A 19915-nucleotide genomic window follows, 5' to 3' on the forward strand; every position below is an offset into this window, starting at 1 on the left:
ATGCCGCCGACCGGATACCCTTCCGGTCACACAAGAGCGGTAACTACAGGGATGACTCTCCCAATTCATCCATTTGGAAAAGATTATTGCCATTTTTACGGCATCTCTCCTGCCCAATTGGCGCCGAACTTTTGGTACTGCTTTGCGGGAGCCTGGATTCTATGGAACCAGAAGTTCGACATGGAACTCCCACTGGACGAGTTCCGATTCATGTACAAATTGTGCCACGTCGCCAAGTGCGATGGGTGGTACTTTCTGAGTGGCCATGGGAGGGCTCAACCCAGGTTTGGGAAGCTTATTCTGGGCATCCCTTCGTCGTCACATGGGTGGAAGCCCATGTTTTTCATGATTCATGGGCCTTTTAACTTCCATCCCAACGACCGCCAGCCCCGCCGAAGGCTGGTGCAGGCGGCGTTTGGAAATATGAGTAAGCCCCTCAATTCTCTCTTTATCTGACCTGACCCCCCTTTTCACATGTTGACGAGGAGTCCTCTGTGTTGCAGTTAACCAGGATCGGCCAAAGTTTTCTGGAAACAGCTTGGCGAGGATCGAGGAAGCTTTTTCCTACTCGTCGGAAGTTCGCCACATCGACACGCTCTTGACCAAGGAGAACCTTCGTACTGCGGGCCTAATTCTTGACCTTCCAAACCCTTCGGATCTCGACGCCGTTCGTTCGTATTTCCATTTAAGCGATGAGGGTAATTACTTCTCTCGACGCCTTGTTGAATTAAGATTCGTGTTTTCCTAATGCTGACGGTACCCTCTTTTTCTTGCTAGAGATGGCATCTTTGAGAATCCAGCTTCCTGGGGGCCAACGGCCGGCGCCAAGCCAACAACAGGTGCCGAGCCAACAGCCGCCGTCCGTTCCGCTGCCCCTGTCAGGCCAACAGCCTTCGACGAAGGGGAAGGAGAAGGCCGGCTATTCTTGTCCTGCACCGAAGGACAAAAAGAGCAGGCACAAGAGGAGGCGTACTGAGGAGTCGGCCCCTAGCCAGGCGTCGATCGATAAGACCTGGACACCGGTAGTGCCCATTCCTGATGTCCGCGCTCCCCCGGGACCAAGAGAACGCATATTGATCCTGGGGGGGAAGATTACGGACGGGAATTGTAACCAAGTTGAGGGCTGAAGTCGCAAAGCTTACTCGACGGGCTGACGAATCTGAAAAGAAATTGGCCGGGGCGATCGTGGATGCCGAGAATCGGTATTCCGAGGGGAAGGTCGACGGGAAGATGGAGGCCGAGGCAACCTTCAACGCCAGACGGGCGCAGATCATTGAGGAGTTCAAGGCTTCTCAAGAGCTCTTTGACATCCGCAATAATGATTTCCAGTCGGCGGGTCAGTAAATTATTGATCTGATAAAAAAAGAGCGTCCTGATTGGGACTTGGGCTTCCTCTATAACTCGCCTCCTCCTGCTGGCGACGAGGAATTGCCCCCTCCTGGTGGCGATGAAGAGAACGCTCCCTTCCTTAGTGGCGGCGAGGAGCCAGCGGATGGTGGCGACGATGCTTAAGGAACTATCTTCTATCACCCCTTTTTTTTTTGAACAATTTTTATATTACCCGTATTTCTATATAAAGGCAATGGGTTTTGTTCATACCTTGATTCATAATCATTGATTTCCTTTCTGTTTCTCTTTCAAAAATTCCTTGGAATTTACTAAGTGTCGTCTTTCTCCTTGGAGGATTTGACGTCGAGCTTATTCCTTTGGGTCGTCGTCTTAGGAAATTTCTTAGAATTTCACTAAGTATTATGTCTTTCCTCCTTGGAGGATTTGACGTCGAGCTTATCCCTTTGGGTCGTTGTCTTAGGAAATTCCTTAGAATTTCACTAAGTGTTTTGAGCGCCTTTATTCCCCCCGCGTCTGTTAAATACACCCTTGAGTTTTCTTTTAAGCCGACACGTTATTACGGGGTCAATTTATCTCACGCTGAAAACATATCAATTTACTATATTTGCAAAGAATGTGTAATAAAAAACGCATAACAACTTCATACATTTATTGGTAGTACAACCTTAGTTGCTCAGCATTCCATGGGTGTTGAACCTTTTTGCCGTCGAGGTTTTCTAATACGTAAGTGCCAGGTCGTAGCACTTTCCTTATGCGATAGGGTCCTTCCCAAGTTGGGCCCAAGGGACCAGTATTCTTGGGTTTCGTGCTTTGTGTCACCCTTTTTAATACTAGGTCTCCCGGGATGAACCTTCTTTTCTGGACTTTCTTATTATAATATCGCGCCGTCCGTTGCTGATAAGCGGCGAGACGTAATTGGGAGTCGAGTCGCTTTTCTTCCAATAAATCGAGTTCTCCGTTCATGCCCTCCGTGTTATCCTCGTCGTTATGGACAACAGTTCTTAGGGTCGGCGTTTTGATTTCTATGGGGAGTACCGCCTCGACACCGTATGCCATGGAGAAAGGTGTTTCTCCTGTCGTAGTTCGGCTTGTTGTTCTATATGCCCACAAAACCTTGGGAAGCTCCTCGGCCCATCTCCCTTTTAGGTCATCGAGTCTCTTCTTTAGGGTATACTTGAGTATTTTATTGATGGCCTCGACTTGCCCATTTGACTGTGGGTGGATTGGTGCCGAGAAGTCTTTTCGGATGCCCAAACTGTCACAAAATTTGCGTGTTGCGGCGTTGTCGAACTACTTCCCGTTGTCGGACACTATCGAGTGAGGAACCCCAAACCTGCATACGATGTGGTCCCACATGAATTTGGTGCAGGTTGCTTCCGTGGTAGTGGTTAGGGCCTTGGCCTCTGCCCACTTCGTGTAATAGTCTACCGCAACGATCGCGAATTTCAACCCCCCAGCTGCAGGATGCAATGGCCCGATCAGGTCAATCCCCCACTTGGCGAAGGGCCATGGACTGAGAATGGAAGTTAGCTTTTCCGGGGGTGCCCTAGGAATCGTGGCATACCTTTGACATTTATCGCATCGTCGGGTGTACTGGAAAGCATCCTTTTTGAGTGTGGGCCAGTAGTATCCTTGCCTCAAAACCTTTAGCGCTAAAGATTGTCCCCCGGAATGATTGCCACAGATCCCTTCATGTATTTCTTGGAGGACCGTCTGGGCATCGGCGTCATCTAGGCACCGTTGTAGAGGTGTTGAGTAGCCTCGTCGGTAGAGCAGGCCATCGTATAATAAGTACCTGGCGGCTCTATACCTAATCCGTCGGGCCTCGTTTTTGCTATTCGGCAACTGAGTGTCCATTAGGTACCGTATTAGTGGTGTCATCCAATTTTCTCCCTCTTGGACACTAAATGCCTCGGCGCGCTCCTCGATGGTCGGCCGTTCCAATTCTTCAATGGGGACAACGCCTAGTGTGTCGGCATCTTTTGACGAAGCCAGCTTTGCCAGTGCATCCGCGTTTGCATTTTCGGCTCGCGGGATCTGGAGTACCTCGTAGTTTTTGTATTTAACGAGCTCCTCTTTTACCTTTCTTAGATATGCCCCCATTCTTTCGCCGCGCGCTTGATATTCCTCCTTTATTTGTGCGACGACTAGCTGGGAGTTGCTGTAGACGCTGATTCTCTCGACCTTTAAGTGGTTTGCTAAACGGAGTCCCGCAATTAGGGCTTCGTATTCTGCCTCATTATTTGATGCTCTAAATTTGAACCGTACCGCCGAGGTAATCTTGTGGCCTTCGGGGCTAATTTTCCGGCTTTTGTAAGGCCTGTCTCAACGGGTGGTTTGTGAGAACTCGTATCGTGTGGGATTGGAAGTAGTGCCTAAGCTTTCTCGAAGCTATCATCAAGGCGAGGGCTAGACGTTCCATTTCGCTATATCTCGACTCGGCGTCGATGAGTCTTTTACTCACATAGTAGATCGGCAATTGTACATTCCCTTCTTCCTTTATTAGTACGGAGCTCACGGCGTGTTGGGACACGGAGAGGTATAGGCTGAGCTCTTCGTCATCGTTTGGTTTTGACAAAATTAGAGGTTTGCCCAAATGCTCCTTCAGTTTTTAGAAGGCCTCCTCGTACTGTGGTGTCCATTCGAAGTGTTTGTTTCCTCTCAAAGCGTCGAAGAAAGGGACACACTTGTCAATGGCTTTCAATATGAATCTATTTAAGGCGGCGACACAACCTGTCAATCTTTGCACCTCTTTTGGTTTTGTTGGTGACCGCATATCTTGCAGAGCTTTGATCTTCTCAGGGTTGGCCTCAATTTCGCGGTTACTGACCATAAACCCGAGAAACTTTCCCGACCCGACTCCGAAGGCGCATTTCTGGGGATTAAGTTTCATGCGGTATTTTCTCAATATGCCGAACATTTCTCCCAAATGATCAACGTGATGGCTGGCCCTGGCACTTTTTACGAGCATGTCGTCGACGTAGACCTCCATCGTTTTACCGATTTGTTGAGCGAACATTTTATTCACTAGCCTTTGATAAGTAGCCCCTGCATTCTTTAGGCCGAAAGGCATTACTTTGTAGCAGTAGAGACCCCTATCGGTTATGAAAGATGTGTGCTCTTCATCGGCTGGATGCATGGGGATTTGATTGTATCCGGAGTAAGCGTCCATGAAGCTTAGCATTTCGTGCCCCGCCGTGGCGTCGACCATTTGATCTACTCGAGGGAGTGGGAAGCCGTCCTTTGGGCATGCTTTGTTGAGGTCGCTGAAGTCGACGCATGTTCTCCAGTTCCCGTTGGGTTTGATTACCAAGACAGGATTAGATACCCAACGTGGATAATGCGCCTCCCGGATAAATCCATTGTTGACTAACTTGTCGACCTCTTCCTTCAGCGCTTCGTACCTCTCAGGGTTCATTGGTCACCGTTTTTGGCGTTTGGGAGGATACATGGGGTCGACGTTTAGGGAATGACTCATTACTTTGGGGTCGATCCCCTCTATGTTGGAGTGACTCCAGGCGAAGACATCTAGGTTCTGCCTGAGGAAATTTTCAATCCTGCTTTTGAGTGGTGGGGTCAAGTCCGAACCTATTTTTAGTATTTTGGTGGTTCCGCTTTCGTTAATCTGGATCTCTTCCAACTGTTCGACGGGCTGAGACTAAGTAATTTCCTCTTGGACCCGGGGGTCTATATCCTCAACGAGACCTTGTTGAACCATCCTCGTTTCCTGTATTCCCGGCTGGTCATATCCGCGAAAGGCATCAGAGTATGCAACCCTGGCTTCGTACTGGTTGCTCTTAATTTCTCCTACGCCGTTTGGGGTGGGGAATTTGACCTTTTGGTGGTAGACGGAGGTTATTGCTTTTAATGCCTGGAGGGTTGGTCTCCCGATTACTGCGTTGTATTGGGAACCTCCTTTGATGACCACAAAGTTGGCCATCGTTGTTGCCTGTCGGGGTTTTTCTCCGGCTGTTATAGGTAGTCGGATAGTGCCTTGAGGAATGACGGAGTCTCCCGTGAACCCGTACAGCGACCTGGTGGTTCTTTCCAACTGCCCCTCGTGGATTCCCATTTTTTCCAAGCAGTCGGAATACAGGAGGTCCACCGAACTTCCATTGTCCACCAAGATTCGACATACGGTGTGGTTTCTGATCACTGCTTCCACCACCAGTGCGTCGTTGTGGGGGAAATGGACTCCGCTGGCGTCATCCTCATTGAAGGCCACGTCAGTGCGGCTTTGCCTCAGGATTTTTACGGCGGAGACGTTCCAGAACCTTTCCTGGTATACCCCCTTAGCCTCGTGGGCGTAGTCCTTCTGCGACCTCCGCGTGTCTCCTCCTATGTAGGGGCCGCCGAGGATCGTTCGTATGACGCCGACTGGTTCCCGATCTTCCGAGCGGTGGTTCTCCTCTCGGCGTCGACCGTCATTTTGCCTGCCATGGCCGTTGTTGCGGGGTCTTCGTTCGGCCCTGAATTCCTGCAGCCTTCCCTCGCGGATTATTCTTTCGATTTCATCTTTGAGGTCAGCGCAATCATTCGTGTGGTGGCCGACCTCGCCATGGAACCTACAGAATTTCTTCTGGTTCCTTTGGTTAGGATCCGACTTCATTGGTCCAGGTCGACGCAGCAAGTTTCCTCGGTCGATCTGGTTGAAGATCTCCTCGACGCCTACTGTCAGTTCATGGTAGGTGTCGTATTTCTGAAACAGTCGAGGCCTGCGGGTATCCTCCTGTCTTCGCTTCTTGGCCTCCAGCGCTCCTTGCGTCGGGATCGGTTGTTTGTCTCCATTTCCTCCTCCTCGACGCTTCTTCCCGTCTTGCTTTGATGATGCCGACCCCTGCTCGGCTCCTTTACCTTTATTGGACCTATGATCGGGGTCGTTGGCATCCGCTTCTTCAGCATTGATGTATCCTTGCGCCCTTGTAAGGAACTCTTTGTAGCTGGAAGGGGGTTTTCGGTTTAGTTCCCTTTTGAAGGGAGTTATCTTCTTCATACTGGATAATGCTCCCATCAGGGCTTCCCTGTCCGTGATATCCATTGTAGCGGCGACGGCCTTGCCGTATCTGGCGAGCCACTCCCTTAACGTTTCATTTGACTTTTGATATATCGTCGTTAGGTTCTGCTTCGGGGGTATGTATTTTTTAACCCCGATGAACTGGAGGGAAAATGCTTCCTTTAGTTCATCCCAGCTGGAGATAGAGTTTGGCTTCAGCGTTCGGAACCATCTTCGGGCAGAGTCTGTCAGGTGGTTCCGAAAGGCTCGGTACATGATCTCCTCGGCGTATCCGTGCAAGAGCATGTGCCCCGTGTACATTTCTAAATGGTCGTCGGGATCTCCTCGTCCATCGTAAGGCGGAATCGATGGCGACCTGTATTTATAGGGGAGATGAGGTGCCATCATCTCCGCGGTGAATGGATGGTCATGCGTACGACTGGGCATAATGTCGACGTTCACCACCTCGGCCACCCGCCCGATGTTCTTTCTCAGCCCTGCGACGTCCCCAGTTAGTCTTCTTTCCAGGTTGGCCATGCGTTCCATAAGGGTCCGCGCCTCTTCTGTTGATACAACTGAACCAGCAGCTCCCGGCGCTCCCGCCTTTTGAGCGAGGGCCCCCCCTCTAGCCTGACCGCCCGCCTGCACCGACCCTGAGTCTCCTGGCCGGTTTCCTCCGGGATTTTGGGGCAGTTCCTCGATGGCTCGGATCCCAGCGGCTCTCAACCGGCTGCCGGAGGAATGGGAGGGTCGAGGCCTAGGAGGGCCCTGATGGTCCTCGCTTTCCCCGGTCCCTTCTTGGATGTGCGGGCGGTTACCGTGATTTGGGTTTTCCATCATGGCAGGTCCCTGTGATATTGGGGCATCCTCTAGTGGCGGCATGGAGTTCCTTCCATATAATCGTTCAACCACGGTTACTAGCCCTCGTACCAACTCGGTCAAAGTGGCTATTTGGGCTTGCATCTGCATCGGATCCGGCCGTGGTATGTCGGGAGGTGGGACTCCATTTCCGTCTGGGCGTAAATCTCCTTCCATCCCGCTATTCTTTGGGTGGACGGATGTTTGTAGCTATACTTTTGGGGGTCAAACGCTTCCGATCCCCAGTGGAGTCGCCAATTGTTGACGGTTAGATTTCGTCAACAATAAACCCGCCGGAATACCTTGAAGTTACCCTTAGGATTACCGGCTTGTGGGGTTAATGAAAGTGTGGATTCTAGTTTGATTTAAGTATTTTTGTGTTTGAACCAACTGTATGTAAATGAGCAGGAAGAATTTTATAGTGGTTCACTCTATAATATTAGAGCTACATCCACTGTATATATTATATTTCTTTGGTAGAGATCGTAGTTTACAATGAATGCTATCTCTCTCTCTCCCTCGTTCTTTTTTCTTTTAGAATTTTTTCTGGCCCCCTTCCCCATTGGGGTCCTTCTTCTTTTATACTCGGACTGCCTTCGCTGGGTGGGTTTCCTTCGTAGGTAGGAACACTCAAGTGCTCTAGGCCCAGACATAGCCCACTAATCAGTACTGTTCACTCAACCAATTAGTCTTCTATTACGCTCTGTGAGTCTCCGTAATGCTTTTCTGTCCCCTTGGGGGGGGGGGGGGTTTGTAAACTTGCAATAAATGCTGTCAGAGCTCTCTTATCTTTGCATGTAACCCATTATGTCGAAAAAGGACGTTCCCCTCGTCGTCAGTGGTTGTTTAACCTTTCTCGCCCCTTCTAGTGATCTCTTCTGCTGTCGAGGGATTTTGTCGTGTCGACCCAGGCGGAATCAACCGTCGACGTCTCATGGGGTCGTCGCCCTAATCATGGACTTCACCTTCGGGCTCTATAGCTGATCGTGAGGGAAACGAAGCGTTGAGGGTTGGGTGCTCGGTGGAAAGCAAGTATAGCCACGTGTCGTGGCGCCGTTGGTCCAGGTGTCCATCACATTTTCCTACACAACAGTTATAATTAGAGCGGACTTTTCTGATAAAATTAGAAAAAAAAAATATTAGTAGTTTTATATTTTTCAGCCGTTAAATTTATATAAAAATTATTTCTTTTATATATTTTTAATCTGATGTGATTTTGATTAAATATAAAAAGAGATTTACCGAAAAGATTTCGAATTAGAATTGTGAACTTCCTTTTTTTTTATCTTGTTGGATATGATTACAATTTTTAAATTGCTAACAATAAGTTAATCCTCAACCCACTTGGAATTTTGATTCAGATTTTAGTATATACTGTCCATTGTTCATATCTAAATCCTGCCAATAGCTTCCTTCCTGCCGATGCTCTCGTCAATTTGGTCAATTTCATGCGCAAATTTTTTATACTTGCACTCAACTCAATCTGACATAATTGAAGAAAAATTAAAACGTACAACGACACACTTTTTTTTTTCTTTTTCTTTTTCTATTTTATGGTTAAGTTTACATGTACGGCGTCGTTGGAGCCAATCACCAATCACCATACATACAATGTAACCTTTTCGAAGTTACGTAAAATAAAAGGTTGTGAATGCTAAAATGCTATATTTTTATTTATTTATTTTTGCTGGATAATTTCCCAATATTATATTCTATATAAATGCATGTATGCCAAATTCTTCCCAGATTTCCTTTAAAAAAAAAGGAAAGAAAAGGGGAAAAAGAAAAACTGTCAAAAACATCATATTAGATCCACAACTCACTACTCAGCACTAAAAAGTGTATATATATATAAAGAAAATGAAAATAAAATATAGCCACTACTACTGCCCACAAAACCAATTTGAAGGGAGAAGTCCTTAATTAGTTCTTATAATAAATTATTAGCATCATATTTAGTAGTAATACCACTAAACGTGATTATTAGTCCGCAACAAACTAATGCCCAAGCAGTACTATCTTCCAGGTGTAAACATGTTTTGTTAATTAAACCTGTCCTCTCTCTCTCTCTCTTCCAGGTGTAAACATGTTTTGTTAATTAAACCTGTCCTCTCTCTCTCTCTCTTCCAGGTGTAAACATGTTGTTAATTAAACCTGTCCTCTCTCTCTTCTCTCTCTCTCTTCCAGGTGTAAACATGTTTTGTTAATTAAACCTGTCCTCTCTCTCTCTCTCTCTCTCTCTTCCAGGTGTAAACATGTTTTGTTAATTAAACCTGTCCTCTCTCTCTCTCTTCCAGGTGTAAACATGTTTTGTTAATTAAACCTGTCCTCTCTCTCTCTCTCTCTCTCTCTCTCTCTCTCTCTCTCTCTCTCTCTCTCTCTCTCTCTCTCTCTTCCAGGTGTAAACATGTTTTGTTAATTAAACCTGTCCTAGTAAAGCATGACATGGTATGACAAAAATAAATAGCTTAAGGATAAATGAGAACAGAGAATCGGATTTGATTGTAGAAAATTCCTACACCAATAGCATTTATTGTAATTTTTTTATCTTCTCTGATATTTAACTAACGGTACTATTTTCTAAAAAATAATTATACATCGAATTCTCTTCTTTGTAGGAAGAACTTGGAAAGTGCCCGTTTGGTATCAGTTTTGAAAACAATTTTCACGTTTTTTAAGAAGAAAAAATAAAACCGAGAACAGAAACATTATTTGGCCTAAATGAATGATAGAAAACGGAAATAAACCCGGTTTTTGATTTAGTGTAATATGAGGAAGAGATTGAAAACGCTTTTTTTTCGTTTTCATTTCTGCATTTCCATTTTTTCCTCCCTTACTCTTCTGAGAATGCTGGTCCGCTTTGTACTCCACTTCTCTAATTAATGGAGATTACAATCCTGATGAAATCATCATCACCAGGCTAACGCCTTAAGGATCCACCGACTACAACCCCGCCGTCTCTCTCTCCAGCGAATTTGTCACCGTCGCGTCATACGGTTCCTGTCCTTGGGGCGGTGAATTCCTGCTGACCCACAACGACGAAAAGCTCAAGAGCCCACCGATGACGATGAGAACCACCAACAGCAATGAGAACCTCTGGCTGACCCACGACGATGACAAAAAGCTCGGAACCCATCTCTGCCCATGATTTCCTCCTCCACCGATTCACGATCTTCTATTCTCTTCCGCCTCCGATCTTGAACGCCTCCTCTAATCTTCCTCTGATCTGCAGTTTTCAATTCTTGACTGCCTCCTTCACGACTGGAATCATGACAGTCTGATCCAGAATCACCTATGTAGACCCCCAGCCACCCATCGATAGGGGTGGGTCATGATCTGAACATAATGGGATGTTTGGGACTTAAAATCAGATTTAGAACTATTATGCAAAATTATTAAAATGCCCTCTCAATTGTATTTGTTATAAGAAAGTACTGTAAATAAGATTTAGTTACTATTATAACTGATTTGAGATTTTATTAACTATTTAATTTATTCTTTAAAATACTATTAGATGTTTTTAAAAATGTATAACCAAATAGAATTTCAGTTTTTTCTTATACTGAAAATAATCTCTCAATAAAACTACTAAACGCATTTTCAAAAATGATTTCTGCTTGAGATTAAAAACGTTTACATTTTCAGTTTCATACAAAAAAATAAAATTAATTTAAAACCAATTCTAAACGCACCATTAAATTTAGAAAATATTGCAGTGGGGTAAAAAAAAAAACTCAATAACTATATAAACTAAAAAGTATATTAAAAAAAAAAAGAAATCAACTGTTGGAAAACTTATGGATCTATGATTTCTTCTCAAACTTTTAATTGAGTATCATTGTCGTTTCAACTAATAAAAAAGGTATCCTCGTCATTTTTCTTTTTTCCCCTTCAAGAGAAACCGTTGTCGATTGCCCGTAATTAGGAAAAAAAACATAATTGCAGGATCAAAGTTAACAAGCATAAGCATCTATAAAATAAATTGACATCACTCCAACAAAATAATGATAATAATCAATAATAATAATTTGTCACTTTTTTATTTAGACCGGAAAAGACTATTCTTTTCAACAAAAAAAAAATGAAAAGACTATTTTGTCATTTCCTCAATAATTTTATTTTTAAAAGCTCATGAGAAACGTGCAGTGGGTGGACACTGGACAGGACCCTCCTAGCTTAATTTTCGGAAGATTAGATCATGGAGTCCCAAGAAAAGACCCCTTTTTCAATTGCCTTTTCTTTCTTTGGATTCTAGTACTTAAGTTGCTACTTATAATCTAGCTTAATAGTTGTTTAATTCCTCCATTAATATCTTATTAAACTAAAACCAAGTTGGAGATCCCCCCTGTTGGCCATATTTGGACCCATCAACACATTTACATTTTGCAAGCATCTTATAATGTTCACATTCATCCATATCTCTTCATTCCTCTCCTCTTCTTATCCACAATGCCTTTTTTTTTTTTTTTTTTTTTTTTTTTTTTTTTCAATTTTTCCCCTCCAAATGTCCCTCGATTTCAGATTTTTATTTCAAATATATACATATATATATTTGCAAATTTTGTGGTAGTTTTTTAAAAAAAAAAATTCTATTAGAATTGTACAATTAAGAAAATATGCAAATTTAACAAAATTTAACTAAATTGTAACAGCCTAAAAGAACACAATATCAATGGAGTATTTTTTTTTAACTCATTTCTGTCTAAGTTTCATATTACATATGTAGTGTCAGAAATGAGTTCCCGCTTGATATTTTAATAAGGTTTTATTCAATAATCCCGGTTGAATTTTGACAACAAGATAATACTATCTTTTTTATGTAAATAAGAGAAAAGACATTTTGTTTTATATACATCTAATCTTATCCATTAGAATATACAGCTTGTATTTTCGCTCAAACTCGAAGGCAACCTCATTTAATAGGAAGCACACACTAATATTTGTTACATTCCTTTATTACAACTAGTTTTTGTTGGGGACAGATGGAATAATAAATTATGACATGTCAAAGTCTTAGCCTTAAAAATACATATGTGTGTGTGTGTGTGTATTTAGAGCAAAAGAGTATGACGTGCCATTGAAAAGGAAAAGATGGAAAAAATAAAAGCTGTCAGAGTTTGGTGTAATATTAAGACTCGTTTAATTTGTTGATTCGAGTTTTTAATTTGAATTGATACGTGATTTTATGTGAGAACTTTTTACTATAGTAAAAAAATTAAATGTTAACTGTTTTTTAAAACTTTTTACTGTAACCAACTCAAATTTTAAACTCAAATCGATAAAATAAACGGAGTCTTAATAATGGTTATGATCATATTCAAGTTGCTTCATAACATATATTTGAGTGTTGGACTGATGTCCGCGTCAATTTGTATCTATGATCCCACTCCCACACTTGTTCAAAAAACAAAAGGGCTTCATTCACATTCGACTTATTTTGGACAAACATTGAAGAGTGGCGACAAAAGAGCTTGTATCATTTTACATATTATTTATGTCATTACTGCCGACTTAGTAAGAGTGCATTTTATAGAGCGTTTAAAAACATTTAAAAGACGGTGAGCTTCTTCCTAAAAGACAAGCAGTGAAGAGAAAAGAAGACTAATCTATGAGAACAACATTGGAAGAAAGGGGAAAAAGGGAAGGAAAACTCTCTACAAGGTAGCTCATTTTAGTGAATTCGACTCGTATATCTCATTGCTTTCATCACTTTTCATAATTAAAAGGACACATGAGTTTCCATTTGAATGTATTGCGTCATGATATTACAGCAACTCTAACCATACTAATCATTTCATGTTTTTAATTAAAATGGTTAATGATTTAATTTTTTTTTAACTTTTCTCAACTCTAATTATTAACTAAATGATTAGTTATTTTAGAAAATGTCTATCACACTAACTAAACATAGCTAATATAAAGTGGCTAACTATTTAATTTTTTATATTATTTTATTCTTTCAATTATAATAAATGCAAAGATTCTTTTATAAATTTAATAAAATTATTTATAATTTAAATTTAATAAATATTAAAATAATTTATATTTAGCTAAAATAAGAAATGTAATTAGAGTGACTCACTAAAAAAATATTAATTAAAATAATTTTCTAGACATTTTAGTTAAAAATTTACTAAAATTTATAGAGTTCCTAGAGATGGCCTTATGAGCCTGTTTTTAACTTTTTAGGGCTGCTTTTGGCATGCGTGAGGCCTATTTAGACGATCTTAGTTTTGATAAATAGCTTCTACTCAATGCCACAAATGTGATTAGAGAAAAAAAAAATCAAAGATTTAAAATTTTTATCAAAACTTAAATTAGGCGTTACAAAACTTATTCCCATAAAAAAAAAAAATAGATATCATTTTATCTTATTGAAAATGTGTCAGCTAACTTTTCTCCTCTTCCTGTTGGATAAAAATATAAAACAACAATAATACTAAACCGCCGACCTTATGTAGTGTAAACGGCTTATTTATAATAATTATTATTTTTCTTTCTGTTCATCAGTCCTTTTCTCGCGAAAACACGTGAAGTATTTAAAATAAGATATTTCTTATTCGGCCAAAAAAAAAAGAGAAAAAAAAAAGATATTTCTCACAAGAAGATTGATATCACAAGATAGCAAAAAACTAATCAATTATTTATATGGTTTTGACCACTGATAATGCTTACGAAAATTCAGAAGTTTGAAAAATATTTATATTAAAGGAGCTTTGGCTTCTTCTTTTTTTAAAAATTTTTTTTTTTTCTTCAGCTACTTTGTGGTAGGAGTTATATTGCATAACGCGGGGCATATACTTATTTGTAAATGTGATAGCGGTGTGATCTGTATTGGACCTTTTGATGGGTGCTTTCTAGAAATCTGGATCAATGTCTCTCTAATACAAGAGCATTGAGATTTATACTATATTTCAATCAATATAAGATTTTATAAAATATTTAAAATATTAAAGTAAGAGGCAAAATTCAAAGAGGATAGCGCAAATGAGTTAATAGTGACACATTTCTTAATTTTGGGGGGATTTTCTTCAAAGCAGTTGGGTCTTCTTAGCTTGGAGCTGCTTTAATTTTATATTTAGCTAAAATAAGAAATGTAATTAGAGTGACTCACTAAAAAAATATTAATTAAAATAATTTTCTAGACATTTTAGTTAAAAATTTACTAAAATTTATAGAGTTCCTAGAGATGGCCTTATGAGCCTGTTTTTAACTTTTTAGGGCTGCTTTTGGCATGCGTGAGGCCTATTTAGACGATCTTAGTTTTGATAAATAGCTTCTACTCAATGCCACAAATGTGATTAGAGAAAAAAAAAAATCAAAGATTTAAAATTTTTATCAAAACTTAAATTAGGCGTTACAAAACTTATTCCCATAAAAAAAAAAAAATAGATATCATTTTATCTTATTGAAAATGTGTCAGCTAACTTTTCTCCTCTTCCTGTTGGATAAAAATATAAAACAACAATAATACTAAACCGCCGACCTTATGTAGTGTAAACGGCTTATTTATAATAATTATTATTTTTCTTTCTGTTCATCAGTCCTTTTCTCGCGAAAACACGTGAAGTATTTAAAATAAGATATTTCTTATTCGGCCAAAAAAAAAAGAGAAAAAAAAAAGATATTTCTCACAAGAAGATTGATATCACAAGATAGCAAAAAACTAATCAATTATTTATATGGTTTTGACCACTGATAATGCTTACGAAAATTCAGAAGTTTGAAAAATATTTATATTAAAGGAGCTTTGGCTTCTTCTTTTTTTAAAAATTTTTTTTTTTTCTTCAGCTACTTTGTGGTAGGAGTTATATTGCATAACGCGGGGCATATACTTATTTGTAAATGTGATAGCGGTGTGATCTGTATTGGACCTTTTGATGGGTGCTTTCTAGAAATCTGGATCAATGTCTCTCTAATACAAGAGCATTGAGATTTATACTATATTTCAATCAATATAAGATTTTATAAAATATTTAAAATATTAAAGTAAGAGGCAAAATTCAAAGAGGATAGCGCAAATGAGTTAATAGTGACACATTTCTTAATTTTGGGGGGATTTTCTTCAAAGCAGTTGGGTCTTCTTAGCTTGGAGCTGCTTTAATGGCATGTTACTTACGCGTAATCGGAATAAGCATGAATCATAGTGGGCATGATTCATAGTGGATAAGATTCGGAGTGAAGAATCAGAGTCAGAATAAACTATTTATTTAGTGATAGGATTCAGAATCGGAGTCATTATAAATCTCATTCATACATTTACTTACACCCCAAATCAGAATGAAAAAGTGTAAAAATACTAATATATCCTTTAAATCAATTTGATATTTTCAATTTAAAAAATATATTGTATACTTATTATATTAAAATTAATCATAATTAAAATATTTAGTGTAATAATTGAGTACTAAAATAATAAATATAAATTGTATAACTATTTAAAATATAAAAATAAATTTTAAAAAAAAATTAAATAAAAATAAAAAATAGTAAAAATAATTATGCTAATATTATAATATTAGGCAAATAAAATAATAAATATATGTTGCATTTATTATTTTTTGAATTTTATTTTTAATTATGTATTTATAAGTAAAATAATGGTATGATAGTAAATTAATATTAATATTAAGAATGAGAGTCTCAATCCCAAGGGGGGGCATGAGATTGTCAATCTTAATTCTCAATCTCAAATTTGAGTGAGGTCCATCAATCTCACTCCCATTCCAGGATAAAAAAAGAGCAAATAAATATGAGATTAACTCTCATTCCCCACTCCCATTCTTCAATCCTGATAAGTAAACATGCCATAAAAATATTGGACCATTGCTCAGCAAAAGATAAAATAAAATAAAGAGAGAAAGAGGGAAATAGACCAAGACTTGAGATGAATTAAAATTAATAGGCCAATAGTTTATATAAGTTAATAAATAGGCCAAATTACTGTTTTTGTCTATAACTTGGCTGGTTATGAACCATAACTTGACAAGTTATTTTCAGTTTTTATCCATAACTTGTCTGGCTATGAACCATAACTTGACAAGTTTGTCCATAACTTATCTGGTTATGAACCATAACTTGACAAGTTATGACTTATTAATTTCTATAACTAAAAATTGACCTATATAATTTCTTAAGCTTTCATATTGACCTATTTTCTATTAAAATAAAATATTGGACCATTGGTGATGTCTTGTTAGCTTTTGGGCCTGGTCTATCATATTAGGGATGATTCAAGGTCCAAGTTAAGCAAAATGCTTGCTCATCGTACCACTCCATGCTCACCCACTACAACAAGGCAAACAAATTAGTCTGATTCTTCCACACTTACCGGTTACCGCAAATCTATTTAGAACGGGCTGAACAAGTACTTCTGATCTATCTAAGCTCACAAAAATGAAAATCGGATTCATCCCGATGGAATAAATCTTAATCACTTACATAATAATAGGTCCTAATAAGACTGACGTCATTTTTTTTGTTCCTTCATCCTTGAAATTATTATCGACTCCGTTCATTTCACCGATTCGAGTTTTGTTACAGTAAAAAGTTCTCAGAAACAGTTACATCTAACTTTTTTACTACAGTAAAAAGCTCTTACATAAAATTACATTTCAACTCGAATTAAAAACTCGAATCAGTGAACTAAACGGGCTCAAAAATATTTTTTTGTTAGTGTGAAAAAAATAATAAGGATGCATGTTAAGAAGATTTGTGTTTTATTATTATGTGTACTATTTGAGTGTTACACATGAAGCTTCCTTGTGCAATAGTGCAAAAATGAGGTGTGACATGTGACATGTGAATCGGAATAGCTTGATCCCATAACCTTCCTTCGCTTTTAGTCACCAATCTTTGTCCCTTCCCCCCAACTAAAGTAAGCACTCACCTTTATTTATAATCCAAATTGGGAGAGAAAAGAAAAGACTAAAGTGAGGTTACAAACCACATTTTAGATCAAGAAAGGGAAGAACATTGAGAGCAAGAAATAGCACAAAGACCATGTCTGATTGGGGGCCGGTTTTCGTCGCGGTGGTTCTGTTCATCCTGCTGACGCCGGGGCTGCTCATCCAGATTCCGGGGAAAAGCCGGATGATCGAGTATGGCAACTTCCAGACGAGTGGAGTTTCCATTTTGGTGCATTCAGTCCTTTACTTTGCTCTCATATGCATCTTCTTGTTAGCCATTGGAGTGCACATGTACCTTGGCTCATAATCCACCACAATTCAACTCCTTTGATCAAAAACTTGTCTGGTTGGTTTTTTGCCGTTTTTGCTTTTCTTGGATTGTTTGCGTATCGATAAAACGATGATTCATCTTTCAAGAAATAACTAGTTTTTTTATTTTTATTTTTTTTATTTTTATTTGGAGCAGTGATCTAGCTAGTTTCCTGCTAGAAAAAAGCATTCTTGCCGTGATTGGCTTTCTTTGTTTGTAAATCTAATTAGAATTCTCTTGATCCACCAAATCACTTCACAAACTTTGGATTATCTTTCTAATAACATAGAATAAAGGAAAAGCAGGTACATTTTGTATATGTGCTTTGTAAAATATATAGAATCTGTAAAATAAACTTTACAAATACAAGCTTATTTAAGATCAGGCTTTGTCAAAAGTTAAGAGCTAATTAGCAGGTCTAATGATTTGCGAATCGTGTCCGTACAACCTAACAGATATAAAGAAGGCTCAGACCGGGTTGAGTTTGGAGAGTTAAGATCAAATATTCCATGGACACCTCAAAGCCTTTCTTGTTTCTCTAGCCAAACAAGGCCTTAGATTGTGCAATGGCAGAGATTGATATTTATTGGATATGGATTGGTATCTGTATAAAAACAGAGTGATTTGTCTTTTAAATAGCATTCTGTTTTTGCAGCTAGCACTTAAAAGATTGTTAACAAACACACACAAAAAAAAAAATTGTTTTTTATTTTGGGTTTGTAAAAAAAAGTGAAGCAGTATCACTATCCTGCAAAAGTTACAAAAATTAAAAAAAAAAAATACAATTTTTGGTTTCACTACAATGTTCTCATTTGCACAAAGCAAATTTAGGCAAAAACTAATATTACATGCAGCAAGAAAGAGTGAAAAACCAAAAGCTGTAAAGACACTTAGAACCGATAAGGTCTATTTCAACTAAACCGAATCTCTCTCTCTCTCCCTCTTTTTTTTTTTTTTTTTTGAATATGGTGGTGCTGAAGTGCTAAGCATAGAGGTGGAGGTCAAGAACAACAAGAAACAAAATAAGTAACAAACCATAGATAACGGCGTGGACGAACATGGAGGCCACATTAGTCTGCATGTTCATGAATTGGAATGGAGATTCCTTTCCCGGCATTTGGAAGAGCATTCCGGGACACAAAAACGCGAAAAGCGCCGCGGCTATCAGCGGAGCAGCCCAATCTTTCATTCTACTCCTCTAAATAACAACAATGATGAAGAAGGAGAAAAATACCAATAATAAGGTTAAAAGAGGAAGAGTAAAAGAGCAAGAAAGCATATGCTGAAAAGGGGGGGTCTCAGAACGTGGTCTTCAACTCCTTGAAAGGACGAATCGGATTCCAATAAAGCTATAACATGAATTATCATCAATCAACCACTTTAGACCTTTTTTCTTTTGCTCTTTATCTAAAGAAAGCTATTCCTCAGTATTGGTTTGTTATTGTAGTAGGATAAGGGTAAGCATCATTTTCTATTGTTTTCAAGGCCATAAGTCGGACATGGATTGCACATTAATGGATTGGTAGTTAAATCCTTTATCACCGTCCATTTCATCACTAGGTGTGGACCATCAAATTTATTAATATGATTTTGATGCGATTTAACCTAATCTTATGGGATAGACGGACAAAAAAAAAAAGATTATTTTTATAAATATCCTTATCTTTATATTATATTTTAAAATGCCTCATAATTTATTAAAACAATTCTAAACACTCTTTAATATATAAAAAAGAAAAAGTTCAAAATGCTCCCTCTATCTAAGTCGGTCTATAACCTAAAAAAATTGCTGGTATGGCAGTTAAGCTTGTGTTTGGTTTAAAGATTCGTGACATGATTCGTTACTCGTTATAGTATTTTCTCTCATAAAAAACGTACATAAATAAAAAATAATTCTGAATTATGATTATGAATCTATCAACTATACGTCTTTTAAAAAAAGATATATTAGTCAAAAGAAACATGATGCCCAGTAGCTTTAGTGGGGGAAAAAGTGGTTGCTTTTGATTGCGTTTTGTTCTTTTGTTCGTCTATTCCGGGAATGTATTATGACTTGCTTTCGCTGTACCAAATATCAGAAATACCACTTTTGCACCTAATTAATTCAAGATGATTATAAAATAGGCGTTGTGATTGTACTCATGTCCATTTCAATTCTGTTGTGGTAGGGACTAGATGTCATTGTGGAGATTAACCGGGGTGTTTTATTTTATTTTATTTTATTTTTGATGGAAGATTAACCGGAGTTTGGTAAGCCGAGAGATGAGGACCTTCCTTTATTTTCTAATTTTTCTGGCAATACTGAAAGTGAAAACAAACCAAACAAAACCATATTGCTCAGCAGTAGCCATGACATAGTGAACCTACCACTTTCACGGTAATTAAGAGAGAATAAATTCCAAGTTGATTTCTTTAATTCGCTTTTAGGGGTAGTTTGCCTTTATTTATTTATTTTTGTCGGTTAGCGTTAGTGTTACTTTATATATATATATATAT

At 39.0% G+C, this 19915-nt stretch overlaps 3 protein-coding genes across 4 annotated transcripts in view; 1 reads left to right on the forward strand and 2 right to left on the reverse strand.

Moving 5' to 3' along the window:
- Positions 1-5008: 5008 nt before the first annotated feature.
- LOC112094622 lies at positions 5009-7378 on the reverse strand. The gene has a single exon (XM_024176054.1). It carries the CDS (start codon positions 7376-7378, stop codon positions 5009-5011), a length of 2370 nt encoding a protein of 789 aa, XP_024031822.1.
- Positions 7379-17143: 9765 nt separating this feature from the next.
- Positions 17144-19915, forward strand: part of LOC21394068 — a 6004-nt gene continuing 3232 nt past the window's right edge. The window contains exons 1-2 of one of the 2 annotated variants that reach the window (XM_010114076.2): positions 17144-17400; positions 17944-17960. In XM_010114076.2, coding sequence (XP_010112378.2) covers positions 17204-17400; positions 17944-17960 — 214 coding nt within the window. In that variant the 5' untranslated portion in view covers positions 17144-17203. Of the gene's footprint in view, positions 17456-17874; positions 18096-19915 lie in introns of those variants that run through there. The other variant, XM_024176042.1, reaches the window with a different exon arrangement.
- LOC21394069 lies at positions 18190-18730 on the reverse strand. Its single transcript, XM_010114077.2, has one exon. The coding sequence runs from the start codon at positions 18606-18608 to the stop codon at positions 18402-18404; it is 207 nt and encodes a 68-aa protein (XP_010112379.1). The 5' UTR covers positions 18609-18730; the 3' UTR covers positions 18190-18401.

The sequence above is a fragment of the Morus notabilis genome, unplaced genomic scaffold, assembly GCF_000414095.1.
Source record: "Morus notabilis unplaced genomic scaffold, ASM41409v2 Scaffold784, whole genome shotgun sequence".
Lineage (NCBI taxonomy): Eukaryota > Viridiplantae > Streptophyta > Magnoliopsida > Rosales > Moraceae > Morus > Morus notabilis.